General features: G+C 40.4%; 1 protein-coding gene across 2 annotated transcripts; it reads left to right on the top strand.

Moving 5' to 3' along the window:
* The first annotated feature begins 1,660 nt into the window (after positions 1-1,660).
* Positions 1,661-6,908, top strand: LOC311104951 (cyclin-A2-like). Of its 2 annotated transcripts, none has more exons than XM_084146940.1 (9): positions 1,661-1,876; positions 2,026-2,281; positions 2,724-2,973; positions 3,113-3,213; positions 3,320-3,543; positions 3,828-4,032; positions 4,134-4,247; positions 5,100-5,233; positions 6,203-6,908. In XM_084146940.1, exons 2-9 carry the CDS (start codon positions 2,066-2,068, stop codon positions 6,252-6,254), a joined length of 1,296 nt encoding a protein of 431 aa, XP_084003066.1. In that variant the 5' UTR covers positions 1,661-1,876; positions 2,026-2,065; the 3' UTR covers positions 6,255-6,908. The 2 variants fall into 2 exon arrangements, with proteins under 2 accessions (XP_084003066.1, XP_084003067.1); XM_084146941.1 differs by having other exon boundaries at positions 1,676-1,946.
* Positions 6,909-23,910: the final 17,002 nt, after the last annotated feature.

The following is a 23,910-nucleotide window of genomic DNA, read 5'->3' as shown; positions in this document are numbered from 1 at the left end:
TGAATTTGGTTCAGATTTGGACCGGACGAAAAACCAATGTCCGTGGATGTGGAAATCAAGGCCAGTCCGGACTGCACCAAAAAAAAGAAGTCCAAAAGGCATCGGCCCGTGCTTCCTGAGGTGTAGTCTGCAGTGTTGCCTGAAATTTAATTTTATGAATGCCCATCCATGTGGTAAGCCTACCGTTTGTAAAACACACACACAAAAAAAGATGTCTGCTCGTTCTTACTGGGGTGTAGCCAACCACATCAGCCTACAATAGAATTGTATGAATGCCCATCCATGTGCTAGGCCCACCATTTGTAAAGCAGGCTGTTGCATTGGCTTTATTAGTCCTGATTCCTGTTGGTAGAGCATGGCGCTTGCAACGCCAGGGTTGTGGGTTCGTTTCCCACGGGGGGCCAGTATGAAAAATGGTTTGCACTCATTAACTGTAAGTCGCTCTGGATAAGAGCGTCTGCTAAATGACTAAAATGTAATGTAAATGTAATTTTGGGGTATTCTGTGTAGATTGATTAGGAGGGAAAAAACGATTTAATCAATTTTAGAATAAAGTTGTAACGTAACAAAATGTTAAAAAAGTCAAGGGGTCTGAATACTTTCCGAAGGCACTGTATGTATGTATGTATGTATGTATGTGTACCGCAGGGGTCGGTAATGAGACCTGTTCTCTTTTACTATTTATATAAATAATATTGGTCTCTCTGTAATATTGTAATATTCATCTGTATGCAGACAACACTGATATTTATTCCAAAGCCCCAACTGTTGACCAGGCTATGTTAGAGCTGCAAGCTGACCTTGTTACCTTACGGAAAGCCCAGGTTGGTTTAAAACTTGTACTTAATGCGGGCAAGACAAAATAAATGTTCTCTAATTCTCACAAAAAAAATTCAGATGGACTACATATTTATTCATTGGATGGTTCTCCCATCGATCGGGTTCCCGCCTATAAATATTTGGGTATTTGGATTGACAAAGATGTAATGTTTAAAAAACATACAGATGAGCTAGTTAAAAAGCTACGATTTAAGGTTATATATATATATATTATATACTTTTTTTTTTTATAGAGTATTTCAATATATCAAATATTAAATAATTTGTGGTTTACACCTCCCGAGTGGCGCAGTGCTAGCTGTGCCACTAGAGATCCTGGTTCGAATCCAGGCTCTGTCGTAGACCCATGGGGCGGCGCACAATTGGCCCAGCGTCGTCCAGGGTAGGGGAGGGAATGGCCGGCTTCGTAGAGCATGGCGTTTGCAACGCCAGGGTTGTGGGTTCGTTTCCCACGGGGGGCCAGTATGAAAAAAATAAAAATAATAATAATGTATGCTCTGGATAAGAGCGTCTGCTAAATGACTAAAATGTAAAATGTTTATTTGTCGTGGGTTGTCTACTCTGTGTATAACATAAGTGAGTGTAACAATACTTTGAGATGCTCTCAGAGAGATCATAATTGTTTTTACGATATTATATTAATTAAAATTATAAAAAATCGAGCTTTGAATATTCATGTTCAGTTTGTCCCGCCTGACAACAAAAGTGTACACCGAAATCTCAACGGCTGTGCATTCGCGGACACATTGAATCTGAGTTCTATCAGCCGCCGTAGCTTCGTGACGTACTTTCTCCTTCGGCTCTGATTGGCCGTTTCAATAGTCGCGGGCTACTTGAACTGAGAAAAAGTAACATATATCTAGCTGCATGCTCTGAGAAACGGGATTTTATTTAGTTAGCAGATTGGGCGATCGGTTAATGTATAACATTTTGTCAAACAGCATGGCCAGCTAATGTCGGGTTTTCATGCAGAGGATTTTGGTGCATCAACGTTCCAGATAGGGTTTTAAATTTGAAGCTCCGACTTTTGCTAACGGTACGTTGTTGTCATCTCAACACGTCAGACTTGTGCGATAACTAGCTAGCCTCTAGTTGTGCTTTCATTTGTAAGTCCAGTTTATATTTTATTTATTTACCATCAAGGTTCTGTTTTAATTTTGTGTAACAAATTGCACGTTTCTGCAGTGACTTGTTTGACGTTAGTGAGCCAGGAACGGAGGACAACATGTCAGGATCAAACCAAGGACACGGAAGCGCGGTTGATGTTCCACTGCCAGAATACCAAAACCAGGAAAATATGCTGTCCGGACAGAGGGGTACACTCAAAAACCGGGTGGACAACCAGGAGAACATTGTCCCCAAAGCACCACAGAGAACTGTCCTGGGAGCCTTGCAAAACAACAAACGCAGCAAACCTCAAACTCTGCGCGGCACAAAACAGGTTGGTAACTTCCAACTAGCCACTAGCCAGCCAACACCATATACTTAGACTTGTTGCCTAGCTAGCTAACCTTGCTAACATAGCAGTAGCATGCAGATTAAGCCTGGTGGCTAGGTAATTTGCTAACCTTTGCTAACCTTAGGATACATTTTTTTTAAATTCACGACCAAGCGCAGTTTATTTTGATAATTTAGAATTTCATCTCCATTTTACTGAATGTATTTTTGTCTAATTTTTTAATGTCTGATAGTTGGGTAGGTTCCCTTCCAAGTAACGTTAGTCCGCCATTTTATACTGTCAATCTCTTGTGCTAGTTGGGATGGCCAACTTGCATTCTCAAACCTAATTCTTCCCATATTAAAATGATTAATTTACATGAAATGGCTAACTCATTGTCGAAACCATGAGCACTGAAATATTTGAAATTCTGTCCTCATTTCAGGTGCTGTCCTGCGAAAATGAAATACCTAAAAGTTATTCAGAGAAGCTGGGCAGCAAGCAGCCTGCTTTCCAGATTCATGTGGATGAGCCTGATGATGCCTGCTCCAAGAAACCGGTGTCCCTCAAGGCCAAGCCCTCCACAGAGATTTCCTCCCTGAAACTGAACCCAACAGTTACCCTTCTAAGGCAGCCTCTCGCCTCTCTTGACATAACAGCAACATGTGTGTCTAACATGAATGTTAGTTTTGACGGTGAGTAATCCAGCTGGACTTCATCTATCTATTTATTTAGCCCCGATTTATTTACCCTTTCAATACTCTGATATGAACATGGTGTCGTCTCATATGGATTCGAAAGTCAAACGTTTTCAAATGATTTTGCTCTATACAGATTCTCCCATGGATATGTCAGTTATTGAAGGTGACGAGAAGCCAGTGAACGCGGCAACGGAGTATGCTTCAGAAATACACACGCATCTAAGAGAAATGGAGGTGAGCAAACTGGCGTGCGCAATTCATTTTTTCAGTTCACACAAATAACTGAACTGTAACTACAGTGTTGTGAAGACTCATTGTCCTTATGCACTCTTGTCCTTAGGTTAAATCCAGACCAAAAGCAGGCTACATGAAAAAGCAGCCAGACATCACCAACAGCATGCGGGCCATCCTCGTTGACTGGCTGGTGGAGGTTGGAGAGGAGTACAAGCTCCAGAACGAGACGCTCTACCTTGCAGTGAACTACATCGACCGTTTCCTGTCTTCCATGTCAGTCCTGCGGGGGAAGCTGCAGTTGGTTGGGACCGCTGCAATGTTGTTGGCGTCGTAAGTGTTGTAGACCCCCCCCCCCCAACATAGCCATCCTTTTTGTGTGCTCGAAGGTGTGCTGAGTAAACAGTCTTTGCTATCTGTTGTGTAAAGCCCACTAGATGTATTAGGCCTCTGTCCCAAATGAATGGAAAAGATTGGCACCAACATCTGACACTTTAATTTTGGCAGGAGCTATCCCTTTAACTGAAAGTGTCAACCCTAGAGATGAACTCCTTTTTAATTGATAGTGCCAATCTAAGCGATTTGCTTTAATCACACTGGTTTTCCTTCAAATGCAGGAAATTTGAAGAGATCTACCCCCCGGAGGTCGCAGAGTTTGTTTACATCACGGACGACACCTACACGAAGAAGCAAGTGTTGCGAATGGAGCATCTGGTGCTGAAAGTGCTCTCCTTTGATCTGGCCTCTCCTACCATCAACCAGTTTCTCACTCAGTACTTTCTCACCCAGCCTGTCGGCAGCAAGGTGGAGAGCTTGTCGATGGTGAGTAGAGCACACGTTGTTGTGGCGTTCACATTTTGTAATTTAAGTTGAAATTGTGGTTTTATAGATATTTTATAATTCTTTGACAAACTTTGTCTTAGTTCCTAGGGGAGCTCAGTCTAGTAGACTCAGACCCTTTCCTGAAGTACCTCCCCTCTCAGACTGCTGCGGCCGCCTTAGTTTTGGCAAACCACACAATAACAGGAGGCTCATGGGTAAGTTTGCAATGCCGCAGTAAGCGTTCTACCAGGGTAGGAGTTTCCTTGACCTTCTGGTTTGGCCGTTATGCCCCATTCAAAATAGGGCAACAGAATGTAGCGTCTTAAACAGGTCTTGGCCTCGGTGCCGTAGGCCAGGATTTGGTAGCTGGTGCGGACAGGAACTCTCTCCCTGCAGAATATCTGCCACTGGCTCTCACTGTCTGTTTTGATTACTTTGGGAGAGAAACATTAACACAAGTAACGTTTTTCTTTCTCCTCGTGTGTATGTATGCAAGTCTTCACAGTAAAGGCTTTTTTTTTTGTCTCACTTGCTGTTTTAATGTTAATATATGACATTGATGGGCCAATAATGCCTTGGCCAATTGGGTGTCACTGAAGGTCAAGTGGCCTTATTAAATGAAATTCTATACCTGATCTTGGCACATAGAAAATGTGATTTCCAACTGTCACTAAAGTCTGTTCCATATTAAATGCTTTTCTAAGAATCATGTTTGAAAAGTAGGCTATTCCCTAGTTGACAGGTTTGCTTACTGACAACAGGGGTATACACGGAATCACCCACCCATGTGTTTCTAACTTTCTTGATCATCAGGCTCCTCCCTGACTCGCAATCTCTTGCTTGCATTTGATCTTCAGGTTTTTTTTTTTTTCAACACTTAAAGTTTAAACCTAAAATGTTCCTTATACAGCTGTAGCGTGAGATTGTCATACCCTGAAGAGACCGCTAGCCTGTGTGGAATAAAAGATTGCAATTGATCACAACTCAAATGACAACTGATATCTTTGCCCTAAAACAAATAACTTTGCAGTGACATTATAATTTTATTTTTTTCTGTTTTATTTTAGTCCAAGTCTCTGGCAGAGGTGACTGGCTACTCTTTAGAAGACCTGATGCTTTGCGTAGAGGATCTGCACCAAATGTATCTCAACGCTGCTACGCATGCACAGCAATCAGTGAGGGAGAAGTACAAGGGCGCAAAGTAAGTGAACCATACAGATGGATTTCTAAATGTTCTTATCTGAAAGTAGTTCATTAATGACTAGTGGTCACTGTAATCCACTTTGTATATTTGCCAATGTAAACATTCCATTGGTATCCAATCCATTAATTTGTGCCGCTAATCTATACTGAACTAAAATATAAATGCAACAATTTCAACGACTTTACAGAGTTACAGTTTGTATAAGGAAATCGGACAATTGAAATAAATTCATTATGCCCCAATCTATGGAATTCACATTACTGGGCAGGGGCACAGCCATTACACTCACTGGGTAGCCAGGCCCAGCCAATCAGAATGAGTTTTCCCCCACAAAATAGTTTATTACAGACAGAATAATACTCCTCAGTTTCATCAACTGTCTGCAGCCGTGAGGCCGGTTGGATGTACTGCCAAATTCTCTAAAATGACATTGGAGGTGGTTTATGGTAGAGAAATTAACATTCAGTTCTCTGGCAACAGCTCTGGTGGACATCCCTGCAGTCAGCATGCCAATTGTACGCTCCCTCAACTTGAGACATTTGTGGCATTGTGTTGTGACAACTGCACCTTTTTAGTGACCTTTTGTCCCCAGCACAAGGTACACCTGTGTAATGATTGTGCTGTTTAATCAGCTTCTAGATATGCCACACCTGTCAAGTGGCTGGATTATCTTGGCAAAGGAGAAATGCTTACTAACAGGGATGTAAACAAATTTGTGCATAGTGTAAATTTCTGTAATCTTTTATTTCAGCTCATGAAACATGGGTCCAACACTTTACATGTTGCGTTTTATATTTTCGTTCAGTATAAAATAACCATGTGTGTAAGCTTACTGGACATTTCATTTTAAGGGGAACTACTTGTTCATATAGTAATTTTATAGATTTCTATTAGATTGAACATGAATTGGTGGGTCTGAATGATTTTTTTTTTTTTTTTAACCATATTGTGTTTCTTGCTGTCTAGGTACCAAGAGGTCTCTCTCATCGAGCCCCCAGAGAAACTGTCATTGAATTGATTTTTCTTTCCTTTGCTCACCAATGCTGAGAACTGTTCTAATTGGGGGTGTTTTCTCCGCACATTAATTTTTTTACTACACGAGACATCTTGCCAAAATGTGTAACTGAACCCATGGCATCAATCTTTTGCGGATGTGGGCTCAATTTAGTGAGTTTTTTTATATGTACAATCCTGTAGGATTGTTTTATGCTTGACGCAACCCTGAGCTTTGTAATGTTAATCAAGCAATGTCATGTTTGTCTGTTCTCACTAGACAAATGTGGTTTTTAACTGCTAAAAAGCTGTAAAGATGCATCTTTCACTGTCTGCATTCTTGTAATAAAACTGCAGCTTATATTTTCCCCACTGAAACTAATAGACACACTTGTGAATATTTCCTGACAAATCTTTCCCCAGACTAACCGTGTTTGGGTTTTCTATGACTACTTGACATTTTCTATGGGCTGTACTGAATTATTATTTTTTCACAAATGTATTCTAGCCAAGGTTGGAAGCTTAAGTCTAGTTTGGCTCAACATTCTGCAGGACAGTCTGCCGTTTTTAAATCACTTGCCTCATTCAAAGGTATGTGTCTTGTTGGGAGTTCACTGGTTATCAATCAAGGCATCATCTGCGCTGTAAAATATCTCTTGTAAATAAATTCCATTCCCGCAAAGACCCTCTGTTATTACTGCTTCTAGTTCTATTGTTTTTATTGCCATTTTCATTGTTTTATTTCATTTAGTTCTGCATGTTGGAGCTCGAAGCCAAAGATGTTTCACTGTACCTTGCACTCACACCTGCAACCCTGTACATGTGACTGTTAAACACTAAATATTTTGAATTTCAGGTGTCTTCATACAGTTCTGAGCTATAGAATCAGTTGGATTTGGATTTTTTTCTACATTTTGTTCCGGTTGGTTTCACATTGCCAAATGCCTAAACAAACAGCTTTCATACAAGTTGTGTGTTTACATTCTCGCGTTAAATCAGTCTTACCAAGAAGCAAGACTTGTGTCCCAAACGTCAAACTACTTTTGGCTTGGTCTTTCAACAACACGCGGGAGAACGGCGCAATTGGTGATGTGACTGGGCTATATTCAGTAGCCCAGTATGAGTCATAAAACCTAGCAGTCACAGGGAAATGGTTCCAATCGTTTTTCCAACATTTATTTTTCCCATAGGGGGTTTTAGAAACACTTGAGGGCTGTGTTTCGCGTGGCATTTTGATAACCGTGTAAATATCTCTAGGACAAGGTGACTTTCATCAAATATAATCGTCTGAATTCTATCCCCCCGGAAATGTTAATGTGGCTACCATAAAGAACTACAAATGCCATGATCTGGACAAGATCCGAATCGACGAAAAGGTAAGACCCTGTAGTAACGATCTACATTTAAGTTAACAATTCTTTGAACTGTCTTATGCAAGTTTTAAATTGACACAATACCAGTCAGCAAAGGTGTCAGCTAGAGATGACTTGCAGGGATTTGTAGTCATGTCTATTTTGATGCTAATTAGTATTTTCGAATCTGAGTAAATAGAACCGAATATATTGATAAGTCACCTTGTCCGAGAGACTTACATGTCACTTCAGGGTAAGCCTACATGGAACGGCCCTTAAGTGTTTCTACAATCCCCTCTGGGGAAAAATGAATGGTGGAAAAACGATTGGAACCACTTTCCTGTGACTGCTACGTTTAATGGTTGTCACCTCAACTGTGGGGCTCTATACTACCCTTTTAGAGTTGCCCTGTCTCTTTTCCCCAATAAGTGATGCTGTTGTATCAATTTCTTTAAAATACACTGCTCAAAAAAATAAAGGGAACACTTAAACAACACAATGTAACTCCAAGTCAATCACACTTCTGTGAAATCGAACTGTCCACTTAGGAAGCAACACTGATTGACAATAAATTGCACATGCTGTTGTGCAAATGGAATACACAACAGGTGGAAATTATAGGCAATTAGCAAGACGCCCCCAATAAAGAAGTGGTTCTGCAGGTGGTGACCACAGACCACTTCTCAGTTCCTATGCTTCCTGGCTGATGTTTTGGTCACTTTTGAATGCTGGCGGTGCTTTCACTCTAGTGGTAGCATGAGACGGAGTCTACAACCCACACAAGTAGTGCAGCTCATCCAGGATGGCACATCAATGCGAGCTGTGGCAAGAAGGTTTGCTGTGTCTGTCAGCGTAGTGTCCAGAGCATGGAGGCGCTACCAGGAGACAGGCCAGTACATCAGGAGACGTGGAGAAGGCCGTAGGAGGGCAACAACCCAGCAGCAGGACCGCTACCTCCGCCTTTGTGCAAGGAGGAGCACTGCCAGAGCCCTGCAAAATGACCTCCAGCAGGCCACAAATGTGCATGTGTCTGCTCAAACGGTCAGAAACAGACTCCATGAGGGTGGTATGAGGGCCTGACGTCCACAGGTGGGGGTTGTGCTTACAGCCCAACACCGTGCAGGACGTTTGGCATTTGCCAGAGAACACCAAGATTGGCAAATTCGCGACTGGCGCCCTGTGCTCTTCACAGATGAAAGCAGGTTCACACTGAGCACATGTGACAGACGTGACAGAGTCTGGAGACGCCGTGGAGAACATTCTGCTGCCTGCAACATCCTCCAGCATGCCCGGTTTGGCGGTGGGTCAGTCATGGTGGCATTTATTTGGGGGGCCTCACAGCCCTCCATGTGCTCGCCAGAGGTAGCCTGACTGCCATTAGGTACCGAGATGAGATCCTCAGACCCCTTGTGAGACCATATGCTGGTGCGGTTGGCCCTGGGTTCCTCCTAATGCAAGACAATGCTAGACCTCATGTGGCTGGAGTGTGTCAGCAGTTCCTGCAAGAGGAAGGCATTGATGCTATGGACTGGCCCGCCCGTTCCCCAGACCTGAATCCAATTGAGCACATCTGGGACATCATGTCTCGCTCCATCCACCAACGCCATGTTGCACCACAGACTGTCCAGGAGTTGGCGGATGCTTTAGTCCAGGTCTGGGAGGAGATCCCTCAGGAGACCATCCGCCACCTCATCAGGATCATGCCCAGGCGTTGTAGGGAGGTCACACACACTACTGAGCCTCATTTTGACTTGTTTTAAGGACACTACATCAAAGTTGGATCAGCCTGTAGTGTGGTTTTCCACTTTAATTTTGAGGGTGACTCCAAATCCAGACCTCCATGGGTTGATACATTTGATTTCCATTGATAATTTTTGTGTGATTTTGTTGTCAGCACATTCAACTATGTAAATAAAAAAGTATTTAATAAGATTATTTCATTCATTCAGATCTAGGATGTGTTGTTTAAGTGTTCCCTTTATTTTTTTGAGCAGTGTATATATTTTTTCAATGATTGCTGCCATCAATGCGTTGCTCACTTCACTTTTACTAGACCAGTTTAGGAGTGCGTATACTATAACCTGTAGAGAAGTCCTGAAATGATTTTTAGGGGTAATCAAATGTTTATTTTCAGTATGCAGGTTTTAAACGTCAATAGACTATCATATTTTTTGTACATGCCTATTTAAGGACAAAAACTTGTGACAAGATACCACCAAATAAATACTGACAAGCTGTTTGTGCGCGTGTTGGCCTATGTTCCACGTTGTAGCTAGGTGTGGTGGGTGTGTCGGTACTCTACGAATGCCAGGTGTCACAACGGGATTTAACCATTTCCATTTTCCCAAATCCACAGGTGAGTTGATTTAGGATGTTAAATATTATATACCATAATCCTCCCTAAATCTCATCTACATGCTGTTGTGATAGGCTACAGTACCAATTATTTGAATGAGAGGGATTTGTACTGTACTAATAAACATGACATTTTTGCAGATATTTTAGTGGGACATGACGCGCCTTACCAATTTAACCGTCTTGCTGGTTATTGCCTGCATATCTCAGCAGTTTATGGTGGCGAACTGTCAAGGATCTAAAGAAAGAGGGACCAAATGACAGAGCAAAAGCAACTTCTCAGCCAGAGACCAGACGCAATGCACTTGGTTTGCGACAGGTGACGATGCCTTTGTGCTTAGCGTGAACTGCAAAAAAGGGAAACAAGTTTCGACTGCGAATATGTGGCCAAACCAGCCACTTGCCAATAATACTGCGAGCTTCAGGGTCTTTTCCTGTGTTTGGTCCGGACTGCGTTCTCACCTGCAGCGAGCCGCACCACGGTAGGAATGGAATCGGACCGAGGCCACCCATTTCGCGCCCCAGATCTTCTAATTTGTGAAGTGTGAAAGTTCCAAATCACAATTTGTGTGTGGCATCAGTAAAATCTGTCCGAATGCCATGTCTTGTTTTGGCCTCTTGGTGGCAGCAGAGCACTACTGCTCCCAATTGCATTAGGACCCGATTCAGATCTAGGGACATTTTTAAAATGTATTTATTTAACCTTTATTTAACCAGGTAAGCCAGTTGAAAACACGTTCTCATTTACAACTGCGACCTGGCCAAGATAAAGCAAAGCAGTGCGATAAAAACAACAACACAGAGTTACATATGGGGTAAAACAAAACAAAGTCAAAAATACCACAGAAAATATACTGTATATACAGTGTGGGCAAATGTAGCAAGTTATGGAGGTAAGGCAATAAATAGGCCATAGTGCAAAATAATTACAATTAGTATTAACACTGGAATGATAGATGTGCAAGAATTGATGTGCAAATAGAGATAATGGGGTGCAAATGAGCAAAATAATAACAATATGGGGATGAGGTAGTTGAGTGGGCTAATTTCAGAAGGGCTGTGTACAGGTGCAGTGATCGGTAAGGTGCTCTGACAACTGATGCTTAAAGTTAGTGAGGGAGATAAGAGTCTCCAGCTTCAGAGATTTTTGCAGTTTGTTCCAGTCATTGGCAGCAGAGAATTGGAAGGCATGGCGGCCAAAGGAGGTGTTTGCTTTGGGGATGACCAGTGAGATATACCTACTGGAGCGCATACTACGGGTGGGTGTTGCTATGGTGACCAATGAGCTAATATAAGGCAGAGATTTGCCTAGCAGTGATTTATAGATGGCCTGGAGCCAGTGGGTTTGGCGACTAATATGTAGTGAGGACCAGCCAACAAGAGCGTACAGGTCACAGTGGTGGGTAGTATATGGGGCTTTGGTGCCAAAACGGATGGCACTGTGATAGACTACATCCAATTTGCAGAGTAGAGTGTTGGAGGCTATTTTGTAAATGACATTGCCGAAGTCAAGGATCGGTAGGATAGTCAGTTTTACGAGGGCATGTTTGGCAGCATGAGTGAAGGAGGCTTTGTTGCGAAATAGGAAGCCGATTCTAGATTTCACTTTGGATTGGAGATGCTTAATGTGAGTCTGGAAGGGGAGTTTACAGTCTAACCAGACACCTATGTATTTGTAGTTGTCCACATACTCTAGGTCAGACCCGTCGAGAGTAGTGATTCTAGTCGGGTGGGCGGGTGCCAGCAGCGTTCGATTGAAGAGCATGCATTTAGTTTTACTAGTGTTTAAGAGTTGCAGCGGAGGATGCAGAGCTGGTGGCCGGGGTAGTGGTAGCCAGGTGGAAAGCATTGCCAGCCGTAGCAAAATGCTTGTTGAAATTCTCGATTATTGTAGATTTATCGGTGGTGATAGTGTTTCCTAGCCTCAGTGCAGTGGGCAGCTGGGAGGAGGTGCTCTTATTCTCCATGGACTTTACAGTGTCCCAAAACCTTTTGGAGTTAGTGCTACAGGATGCAAATTTCTTTCCTAACTGCTTGTGTATATTGGTTCCTAACTTCCCTGAAAAGTTGCATATCGCGGGAGCTATTCGATGCTAATGCAGTACGCCACAGGATGTTTTTGAATGTACACCTTTCCTACACACTTCTCAGTAGTTGGTATTCAGATGTAACTTATGCAGGTGCGTAATGGGCTCTGCAGGTGTGGTTCCCTTGTGTGTGCTGATTAAATTGAATTCAACCGCTGAAAATCATCCCACTTGCTGGCCAACAGAATTTCTCAAGGAGTTTTCATTCAATAGGATTTTCAGTACGTTTATCTAAAATCATCCCTTTAAATTTGGTGTACTTTTATTTTTTATTAGAGAGAACTGTTCAGAATATTAGGGATCAATGAAGGAAAGCCATGTAAATACATGCATGTTCATCCCCTTTTCAGCACCAATTGGTAGATTAAGAAAATACTCTGATCTTGTATATTATTTAGGGTTAGGAAAGTATTTGCATTAAAAAAAAAAGTTTGGAGAGCCTTTACACATGAAATATATTGTTGAATCAAAAGTAGTGGTTTGATTCGACCTGAAAGTTTCCATATTCAATTGTTCTATCCATTAAATATTGGAAGGTGAGAAGTGTACAATGGGGTTGACCAGTAGTTCTATAAATCTACCCTAATAATCCTCACTAATAATGGAACTGTGATGACAATGGTCAAGTTGTCGTAAACCTTGCTCCAGGTTTAAACTGCTACGTATGGTCTGCGTTCCATAATGATTCAAATAGTTTACATGTTCCAAATTGTTGCACAACTTGTAATACTTTAGCCGAATATGATCCACTATTGCTAGCGATCCTCAGAACAACCACACAAATGTGACAGAGGAAAGAAAGGTAAACTAACGATATAATGGAATGATGCAAAATGTAAGGAAACTAAGACTGAAGTGAAAATTATAAATGTATGTTGGTATAACTGACGGTGGTTACCGATAGTGGCTAATATCTAACATTAAACAAATTGTAAAAAATAGAGTGAATATAATATAATTAAAACATTCTAGAAACCATAAATCAACTTGGTAGGCTATACTGTCATTTGCACATGGCTACAGAAGCCTATAACTTGGGTCTCCATATTTCATATCTGCAAGTTATAAGGCCAGCATTTCATAAACTTCACTATTGAAAAGGTGATATGTTGATATTCTTCAGTTTGGTGCCATGTGATTGGTTTCACATTTGTCTCCAGCGATCATAAGGTCAAATGGATATAAACAATTGTCGTTATATTTACAATCCCCTTATCCAAACGGCTTAATCATTTACCTAGCTCTTATCAATTTGTAAGTTACAGTGCATGGAGAATGGTGTTATTTCTATTGGGGGGGAGAGATACATCTTTAGACACACCTCCGCCACACCTTAATTCAGGGTTTCCCAAACTTGGTCCTCGGGACCCCAAGGGGTGCACGTTTTGGTTTTTGCCCTTGCACTACACAGCTGATTCAATTAATCAACTAATCATCATGCTTTGAAAATTTGAATCAGCTGGCACCATTGGAAAAGCCTATAAGACCGTCCCACTTTAGCTACTCCATGCTGTCCTACTTCAGCTAGCTATGGTTGGTAAAGCGTAACAACAACAAAAATGACAATTACAAAATTGAAACATATTGGCAACTGTTTTTCATTTATTTTGATGTACCAGTACATAGTATGCACATTTACATGTGGTTTGTCTGCAAGGGCTTAGTAAAAATATTTTTGATTTCACTTGTCAGACAAAGAAATAAACACATCGGGATTAAGCAGTCCCAGTTCATATGATATCCCACCCGGGTGAATTCAGAAAAAGCTGGACACTTTTTCCATTTCCGTCTTCTGTAACCTCTTTCAACATCTATCCAACATATTAGCCCAACACATGATACATTTCTGAAATCCTCAAGATGTTTCCTAAATCACACAGCATTGAATTGACTTGTCATTGGGGTACAATTAGGACTATCCCAGTTTATCTAACCTGCTGTACCAGTTTACTAAATGCGAACTGAAAAAAATATTTTGGTTCAGTGTACACATGGGTATGTCATGCCTCCTGTGAAAATGATATCAACACTTGTCCCTTTTGTGTGATTGGGAAACATCTTGAGGATTTCAGAAATGTATTATGTGTTGGGCTAATATGTTGGATAGATGTCGAAAGACGTTACAGAAGATGGAAATTCAGAAAGTGTCCCACTTATTCCAAATTCACCTATTATGAACATGCTTGCATTCAAACCACATCCCTAAGTTTGAAAAACATAACAGATCTAGGCATCTGTGACATAAATGCATATTGTCTCATCAAAATGTTGTATTATTATGGTTGGCATCTGGCTCTGTTTTGATTTGAAAGCCACCATTCAAAGCTGAGTGTCCCATCTAAATGGATGAAAGCTGCTTACAAATAGATACAACCTTAGAGGGAGATGATATGATTGACACTTCAAAAAATGTTATACATTAACTCTGAAGAAAGGAATGGCAGTTCTCCACAAAGGCAACAAATAATGTTTCCTCTAATCCTGAAGATGTGAATGTATGCCACACATACATCTAGGCTACATAATACATTGTTTCATGAGATAAAAGAAGCAGACTGATCATGTAAAAAAATGTCTTCTCACAATTTAGTTAAACAATGTAAACACAACATGTCTGTATATTTTCTCCAGCAATGTGTATGTGTCATTGTGTATGAGTCATTTTAATCAAACTCTACCTCCAAAGACAACATAATGATGATTAAACAACATATTGTTGTTTTCTGTTCTCAGCTCGCCTATGATTTGATTCTATGCCTGTGATTGTAGGCAGAGGTAGCCAATGGCAGTGAGAGGGGCTTCTCGCTCTCTTTGTGTGTACGGTGTACGACTCCCGGTGATAAATTGGGAGTCTGGCTATGTACGGCGAGCGCTGACAGCAGAAGAGAGCACGGAGCCCAGCAACAGAAAGCTTACCACACATTTCCCCAGTATGTCTTGACGAGAGCACAAGTCTACACCATGGACCGCCTCTCCCTTGCTTCTTCTCCAGATAACGATGACGACACAACTCAACAGGAGGACACATGGAATATCTGAGGAAAAACAAAACCATGGAGGGAAAGAAAATGACCAAGCCAACCAGCCCCAAGGATCTACCATTCTAAAATGACAACCATGACCACACCTCAGCACCGGTCCAAACGTTAAAAGACCAAGAACGCGTCCAGGGGGGACTCCAGAGCTGACCCATGCCTTCGCCGAGGAGGTTCTTGGTGGCGTCCACCTCGTTGCCCGTAGCCTTGGGCTGGGGCTGGAACCTGAGTGTGTACCTGGGGCTGTTGCTGTTGCTGTTGCTGCTGCTGGGGCTGCTGCTCTGGATGCTCCTCCAGCAGCTGAGGAACTCAGTGGGGTCTAGTCTGCAGGCCGGGCGCTCTCTGAGGGACCCTCGCCATGGTCAGAGAGGAAACTATGTCCTGTAAAGGAAGAATACGAGTGTGCTGACTTTGTTGGACTGTGTCTCCATCTTTTTGGAAGGAAAGACTGTCTTCTCTAGACTTGTATTGGACTGTGCCATCTAAATGATGTAGATGTAAATGTAAAATACCTTGTTGTAAGGAAAGGCTGTTTTTTCTGAAAGGATGTTGAACTTTGCCTCGCAGCTTGTTCGACGGAAAGACTGTATTTTCAAGATCAAGAATTCCAAACAGATATAGTATTTGACAAAAACAGAATCATTTCAAACCTGGATATGATCACATAGTCTATTTATGCATGGGAATATTTGGGAACAGATTTCCTCAATTAAAATCACTTTGACATAATTTCCTGGTGATTTTACAGTATTTTATGTCCAAGAACGAAAATGATTAATAATAGTGCAATATGTATTTATTTTTTGCTCAGAAAACTTGGAGGGCCAAATAAAATCACCTGCGGCCTGAATTTGGCCCGTGGCCCGCCTATTGGGGAACCCTGCTGTAGACCTTGTCATAAGGAAAGATAGTATTTTTTGAAAGCGTGTTGGACTATCCCTCACAGCTTGTGGAAAGGAAAGACTGTTTTCTCTATAAATCTGTTTGAATGTACTGGTCCTCATGGTTTGTAGAATACTTAACATAAAGCCCTCTTCAGAAGTTTATTGGACTGCCTCACAGCTTGTTGACTGACTGGAGCTATACACTATGGAGCATATAACATGCCTATGACCTGCTATAAACTGCTTATTTTCCACTCAATTGAGTAATGGATCATAGAGACCACAGCAGTGCTTTGGACTGATTAGTTGTGATTGACAGAGACCGTGACTCGGCAATCCTTGTTTTATCCACGTATTGCATCTTATTTCCATATATGTATTGTGCCTAAAATTGTACATAACAATGTATTCACCATTGTATCAGTAGATATTTTCTGAGGAGTGCATACAATGTAAGATTTGCTGAGAATATACTCTGATATTAAAGGGATATCACCCAAATTACAAAATGACACATTGGTTTCCTTACTCTGTAATCAGTCTTTGGACAAGGTGTGACGGCAATGCATGGTTTGGTTTTATTTTTAGCACAAATCCCATTCAAGTCATGGAACCGATATTAGCATTTTTTCATCTATAATCATCTATAAGTGACTTTGTTGAGATTCCCAAATTTGAGATACAGTACTTTCAGATTATTTGGACATGATGCCCAAAAAAGTATAAAATCGGTACCAGGACTTGGATGGGATTTGTGCAACAAATTTGGAAACAGAACCTGGGAAACTAAACCAATGCATGGATTGCTGTCAAACCTGGTTACAGAGTAAGGGAACAAATATGTGATTTAATGATTTGGGTGAACTATCCCTTTAAGTTTATTTTCTCTTTTCTAGGCATGTTGAAGTTGTATCAAATCAATCTATGCCAGTATGCAGTGTAACTTATTATAGTATTGATTGGCCACAACAGAGTAGGAGTCTCTCTCAGTATTAGTTATTGATGATATTTTCATGCAATTTATACTGCACATAAACACACCACCCATATTAACCTACTTCTTCTATTAATCTTTCGAATACATTTTCACAGTCACTTTAAAAAATCAGCCTTGCCGAGAGAAAAACACATGCAAGATCCAATCTACATTTTGATATGCTGATTAAAGCAATGCATTCAGGATGGCAATTTGCACTCCTCTCATCTCAATGGTTATTTGGTTGGAGAGTATTGAGGAAATGTCTCCAATGAAACATCTGAAGGGAGCTTGGCCATTTGTTTAGTTAAATCTACCCCACATCCATGTCAAACCAATAACTGAATGAGTCCCTCTGGGAAAAGGGTAATATCTTTAATGTAGCACTGCCTTGGTCATGGATATATGTAACTTTCTAATCTAACCCATCCTGTTCAGATGCCCTGTGTTTTGCCTGATTAGGAAGGTGTGTGTGTGTAACTGTATGATGACACCATTTTTTCATCCATGAACATTCTGTCCGAATTAGATTTGTCTATTTGACGTCACGTCCATACTTCAGAATGTGCTTGAGAAGGTAAGCGTTTCTATGTTTCCCCAGAACATGTAATTCAGTAGCTCTTGATTTCAGCCTTGTACATGTCCATGGGGGTGTCAGGGTAGAGGTGTGTGTGTTCACTGCGTTGTGATGAATGGGAAGAGTTGTTGCTTTTCAATGAAGGACTAGAGCTAATCAATGATGTCCTCAGCTTGAAGGTGAGAGGTTAATGAATCTTCAATGGCTGAATCCACCGTTCAAGTAGCTCACAACAACAACAAAATGCATCCTTGACTTGGCTCCGTTATACAGTGGCGTGAAAAAGTATTTGTCCCTTTCTGATTTTCTCTATTTTTGCATATTTTTTACACTAATGTTATCAGATCTTCAACTAAAACCTAATATTAGATGAAGGGAACCTGAGTCAACAAATAACACCAAAATGTGGTACTTATTTCATTTATTTAAACTTTTACTGCAGTGGGCTAAATCAGGGTCACAGTGTTTCTTGGTAGTCTTAAACAAATCTACTTTCAAACAAAAGAATATACCTCACACACATGGTTATGGGCTTACAAAAAAGAAGACACCATGTCAGATATAGAGTTGAAATGTGTTCAATTTTGAGTTTGCATCCCAATATTACACTTTATATACATCACAGAGCACTGAAATATAACAAAATCATTCGACATAGAAACACCAGATTTTCAGCCAGTTTTTTAAAATGATGTTGATTAATTATGAAAAATATTAATAACATTCCACCCATGAGGCCACTAGAAGGTGATTTGGTCATTTGACTGCAGGAAACTACTAAATGAATTTATGCAACACCCAATGCCCCTGTGTGAAAAAGTAATTGCCCCATTACACTCAATAACTGGTTGTGTCACCTTTAGCTGCAATGACTGCAACCAAACGCTTCCTGTGGTTGTTGATCAGTCTCTCACATCGCTGTGGAGGAATTTTGCCCCACTCTTCCATGCAGAACTGCTTTAACTCAGCGATATTTGTGGGTTATTGTGTATGACACAGAAAAATGATGTGTCATACACGTACACACACCTGTGCACACATACACACTCACAGCTTCCTAAATGTGTTGCTTTTCAGCCATTCTGATGTAGACTTGGTTGTGTGTTTTGGATCATTGTCTTACTGCATGACCTAGCTGTGCTTCAGCTTAAGCTCACAGATGGATGGCCTGACATTCTCCTGTAGAATTATCTGATACAGAGCAGAATTAATGGTTCCTTCAATGATGGCAAGTCGTCCAGGTCCTCAGGCTGCAAAGCATCCCCAAACCATCACATTACCACCAACATGCTTGACTGTTGGTATGAGGTTCTTACTGTGGAATGCAGTGTTTGGTTTTCGGGTCTACTTTTGACTAATCTGTCCATAGAACATTCTTTCAGGAGTCTTGACGATCATCCAGGTGCTTTCAGGTGCTTTTTGGCAAACTTGAGTCTACTTTTTGGATGACATGGGTCCCATTATGCCTGGCAAAAACCAAACACTGAATCAGAAAGGGGCAAATACTTTTTCACGGCACTGTAGCCTCATTTGTGACATTGTACATTTCGATTTCGATTCAGATTTTGTCTTCAGTTTACCTCAGCAAAAATAAACTCATGTGGCATTGACAGGCAAAAATTATTCTCTGAATTACAAAAATATTATGGCAGTATTTTTTGTCCAAAAAATTGTCTCAGATAAATAAACAAGACAAAAGCGTCACGTTTTCACCAACAAAGCTTTGTTTAATAAGGTCAAGGATGTGTTACTATGTGCTGAACTGCTAATCTGTTGCACTGAGACTTAGCGACAACCTTGACAATAAAAACTGTCCTTTATACTACCTTGCGTATCACATACACAACCCAAGTGGGTTTACTTTAACTATGATGTGCCTAAACTAACCACAGAGGCCCAAACCTTTTGACGTAAAACATCGTAGCAATTAAGGAATTTGAACAGTTCAAATTCCTTGGTAACAGTGGGTCCATCCACTTCACTAACAAGCCACACAAAATCAGAGATAAGAACTCAAGCTGGGCATAGGGACACGTGGCTATGATGAGAATTCATTATGTGACCTGTTGGGTACTACAGTATGTTCTGTAGAATCATGATTCATCAATGTCACCGGCTGATGGTGTGTGAGCCAAACACGCAGCATCATACTATTTTTCTATTCTTTATTTTGGTGGGCGGAGGTGTTCAGTGGTTGACTAATGTCATCTGTCACCACTTGGTAATCTGCAGGGCTCAATAAACCAACATATGACCTTTAGCAAGTCTACACCTCCTATCTTGTCTCTCCCTGGTGATCACCATGGCCTCGGGGCCTACGTTATCATAATGGATTCTGCCCCTGTCAACACCTCTGAGGAGGGTGATTCATGTAAACTCTCCAACAATTAATTAATGTGTTATTGAAGTGAATGGATTAATGGATTAATGAATTAAATAATGTATTAATTATAGTTATTTAATACTTATTTCTATAAGCTTTATACCATCCATAATGTGATGACTCTTCATTTACATAAAATAAATATTTTTTATTATTATGAATAGAAAATATGTTAGCCCCTTTAGATGTTGTATTGATTCTCAGGCCTGCATAGTCTGAGGTCATAGTAGCTTAATAATAAACACTTGGGTTTCACTGTGAGTTCAGAACCTGAGAAACAGGCATATATTTTTAAATCATCCACGTCTAGAACCTCACACTGCAATTTATCCCAAGGTGACAAAAAGTATTGAAGGAAGTCACTTCAACCCAACCAAATCTCATGATCTGATTTGAGAAGCACTCCCAGACAGTCCTCTCAATATCTCAAAGAGCTCTCAATATCCGTGGAAATGTATCCCTCTCTATTTTATCAGCCACCTCCTTAGAGTATAGGAGAATGGGACCAAATAAGCAGCGGGAGGAACCCGAAACTGACGCCTCGATTTATGAATGTAATTTATTGTCCATTTATCAGCACTTGGAAAGTGAGCTGTCCAGTTGGACGTATATCATTCTGTCCCAACTGAGGTGGAGATTTTAATAATAATCCCTCCATATCGACTAGCTGTTGAAACCAAGAGTGAGGAAGAAAAGCTGCTGCTGCAGAAGGGTGAACTCTGTGCAAACTTCAAACTCCAACAACTGGTGGCAGTATTCTCGAGAGGAAGGAGGATACATAGCACTGCACTCTTAGGCCTAAATGTGGCACCCTAGGGAGACAAGTCCATCACAGAAAGACCTAGGTTACACTTCATACCTAATAACTTAAATAAATAAGCAATTATAAATGCATTATATATTGAAAGAAATGTCATAAATGCTTATGAACTGTACCACTTATAATGCTTATGAATGCTTTATAAGTAATTAAATATGTGATAATAGTATGTATCATAGACTATCTGTAAATACTTTATTTATGCTTATTCATGTTATAAAGTTATTAAAGTTAAAGTCATTAAAGTTATTATAAAGTCTTACCACAGTTTTTATCATACAGTCAGGCTGGCGGTTGAAGATGGGGTCAAGTCTTTGGTGTGTAAGATTCTCACTGTATATTGTTGTTGGTATGTGTTGGTATCTTTGCTTGTTTAGCCTTGACTCAACTCCAAAACCCCTAAGATGAAACCGAGATCTGTATACCGTAACTCGACAAGAGACGATGCTTACCTGGGCTCCTGTCTCCTCGCAAGTGCTCACTTTAATTAAGGCTGTGTGCAGGACAGGAAGGGTGATATGGGAGAGATAGGACACATACACCTTGTTGTTGTTGTGATCTGCTGATCTCACTCCTATCAACGATCTCATCCCGTCTACCACAGACTACTCACTCAGCCTCTCCCACAACTCAACATGCTACTTTCAGAGTTGAGTGAAGATAAGGGAAGCTGGTGAAGAGGAGGCATGGGCTACTGTTTGTGTTTGTAAGCTTTAAAAAACTCTAAACATAGAACATGAAAGTCCGACTCAGTATGAAGAATGGTGAGATCTATTGTAACCTTGACTTGCTCTGTCTGTCCAAATACAATGTGACAGGAGCAAAGATCAAGGTGAAACTTAAAAAAACAAAGATCTGCACATTTGCTCTGGGTAGGTTGCATTGATTCCACACTTTGTATATATATGTATATGTTCTTAATTCCATTCCTTACTTAGATTTGTGTGTATTGGGTATATGTTGTGAAATTGTTAGATATTACTTGTTAGATATTACTGCACTGTCGGAGCTAGAAGCACAAGCATTTCGCTACACCTGCAATAACATCTGCTAAATACGTGTATGTGACAAATAAAATGTGATTTGAATGAAGTTGTCGAGTGAAACTATTGGGAAGACTGCCTATTGTGGCCCCACATAACATTGACTTGTTCAACATTCCTCCATCTCGCAAACAAAAAATATGTATGAGTCATGTTTGCGTCAGATCTGGGCTAAATACATGCTGGGATGTCACTTTCAAATCCTAGAAAATATTTAAGGTGTGCCGCTCTTGATTTAGCTTAGAGTTTACACTTTTGGTTGTATGTATTCAATTGTTGTATTATTGCGTTGTATTACTATTTCATTGTACCGGGAACTGCATCTCAAGTATTTCAAAGTATTTCATATGTATCTGACTGAGTTCTGGTTTGCTTATACAGATCTAAACTTAACCTATATCTATCAAGTCAGGGAAGTGGTTGATAAGTTGTTTTAGGTACACTCCCCTACGAATGTATTTAGACAGTGAAGCTAAAACTTTTGATTTGGCTCTGTACTCCAGCATTTTGGATTTGAGATAAAAAAAAATTAAATGAGGCGACATTACAGAATGTCCCCTTTTATTTGAGGGTATTTTCATACATACCGGTATCTGTTTTACCGTTTAGAAATGAATGCACTTTATGTATATAGTCTCCCATTTGAAGGTATCATAAGTATTTGGCCAAATTCACTTATTGTGTCATTTTGGAGTCACTTTTATTGTAAAAAATAATATAATATCTTTCTGAACACTTCTACATTAATGTGGATGCTACCATGATTACGGATAATCATGAATAAGGCTGGAATGGGATAGTAGGGACATTTATAAATTATACCCTATTTAGGGAAATTCTAAGCTGAAATGTAAAAGATCTTTATTGGATCCCTCACTGTCCATTGTTACAACAGTCTCTCTTACTGTCTCTCTTGGTCGTGTGTTAGTGTGGTAAATGTATCATATGTATACTACATTGTAAAAACACCAGAATGCATTAGGTCATGATCCCCCGTTTCATTGACAGCTGCTGAAATAGGATACTTTATTTGGACAGTGGAGTAGTTCAGTTAGGCCTTCCCCACACTGTTGTTGTCGTGCGCTTAGTGAGCGTTAAGAGGCATGGAGTAGAGGAGTGTCAATACCCATAACATGTTCATAGCCTACTGTATCTTTACTGCACTTTCCATTCTTAGAGGTCAAAAACAAGACACCTTTGGTAAGACACCTTTTCGTTTTTGTTAATATTCATATGGTTTATACTGCAGTGTTTTTGTGACTTATCTGAGACAAGACAGAAGATCATTAGTGCATTTAATATAAAAAAAAACTTTTGTGTATTTGATATCCTACGCTCAATTAATTTAACTTATGAATTTCCATGTTTTTCTAAAAAATTTGAAGACCATTTGTTGTTGTAAATTGATGCTCTTAGAAGCGTGACTCTCAGTGCCATTGTAAATGATGATATACCAGCTTATGTAATGCTTATAAAATTGCTTTTTCAGATTTGATCAATTCTACTTTGTCTCGTCAACAAGTTCTATCTAATGGTAAGTGTTTTTGTTTGTTTACTGCTGTGTTAGTTCAAAGCATTGCAAATACAGCAGTGAAATGGACCGCACCAGTTCTGGTTGACTTGGGATCATTATCCAATGATTGCCACTTTTGGCCAGTTTTCTTCAGTACATAATGTATTGAAGAAAACGCTAATAACATAACAACTGTATTATTACCAATTAAGAACATCTCATTTCCACGTATTCATTTGAAACTTCAAGTTGTTCACTCACTATGGAGATGTACTCATTAAAAGTGCAATATGACAGCAAACAGCTCCCCTGCTGTGGCATCAAGCACTAACTTATTGAAACTAATTGAATCTGGTTCATTTCTTTGATTTGATTGTAATTCCAGTCGCTTCTTCAGCTTGTTATGAATATTTCTAACAATTTGATTAGATTATTAAAAAGACAGTCAGAGGTCGACTTCCATGCACCATTTCCTCATAATGGTGGGTCATTTGCATAGTGTTGTATTACCGTAAGGATGGTAACAGGGATAGCGTGGGTCTAAGCCCACCCACCTAGAATAGGGTTTCATTGGGGGAGACCTGACTTGAATATCCCTGAGGTAGTCAGGTAGACTCTAGCTCAGCGTAGCAATGTCCATCCTCAGTCCGCACTTG

Source organism: Coregonus lavaretus, assembly GCF_964263955.1.
Source record: "Coregonus lavaretus genome assembly, chromosome: 29".
In the NCBI taxonomy this organism is placed as follows: domain Eukaryota; kingdom Metazoa; phylum Chordata; class Actinopteri; order Salmoniformes; family Salmonidae; genus Coregonus; species Coregonus lavaretus.
Note: the sequence above shows the minus strand (reverse complement) of the source record. Positions and strands in the feature narration are given on the sequence as shown.

Excerpts from the sequence above, each read along its gene's own strand:
- LOC311104951 (XM_084146940.1), top strand. The coding sequence starts at position 2,066 with ATGTCAGGATCAAACCAAGGACACGGAAGCGCGGTTGATGTTCCACTG. Across the intron at positions 2,282-2,723 it reads CTCTGCGCGGCACAAAACAG|GTGCTGTCCTGCGAAAATGA; the intron begins GTTGGTAACTTC and ends TCCTCATTTCAG. Across the intron at positions 5,234-6,202 it reads GAGAAGTACAAGGGCGCAAA|GTACCAAGAGGTCTCTCTCA; the intron begins GTAAGTGAACCA and ends CTTGCTGTCTAG.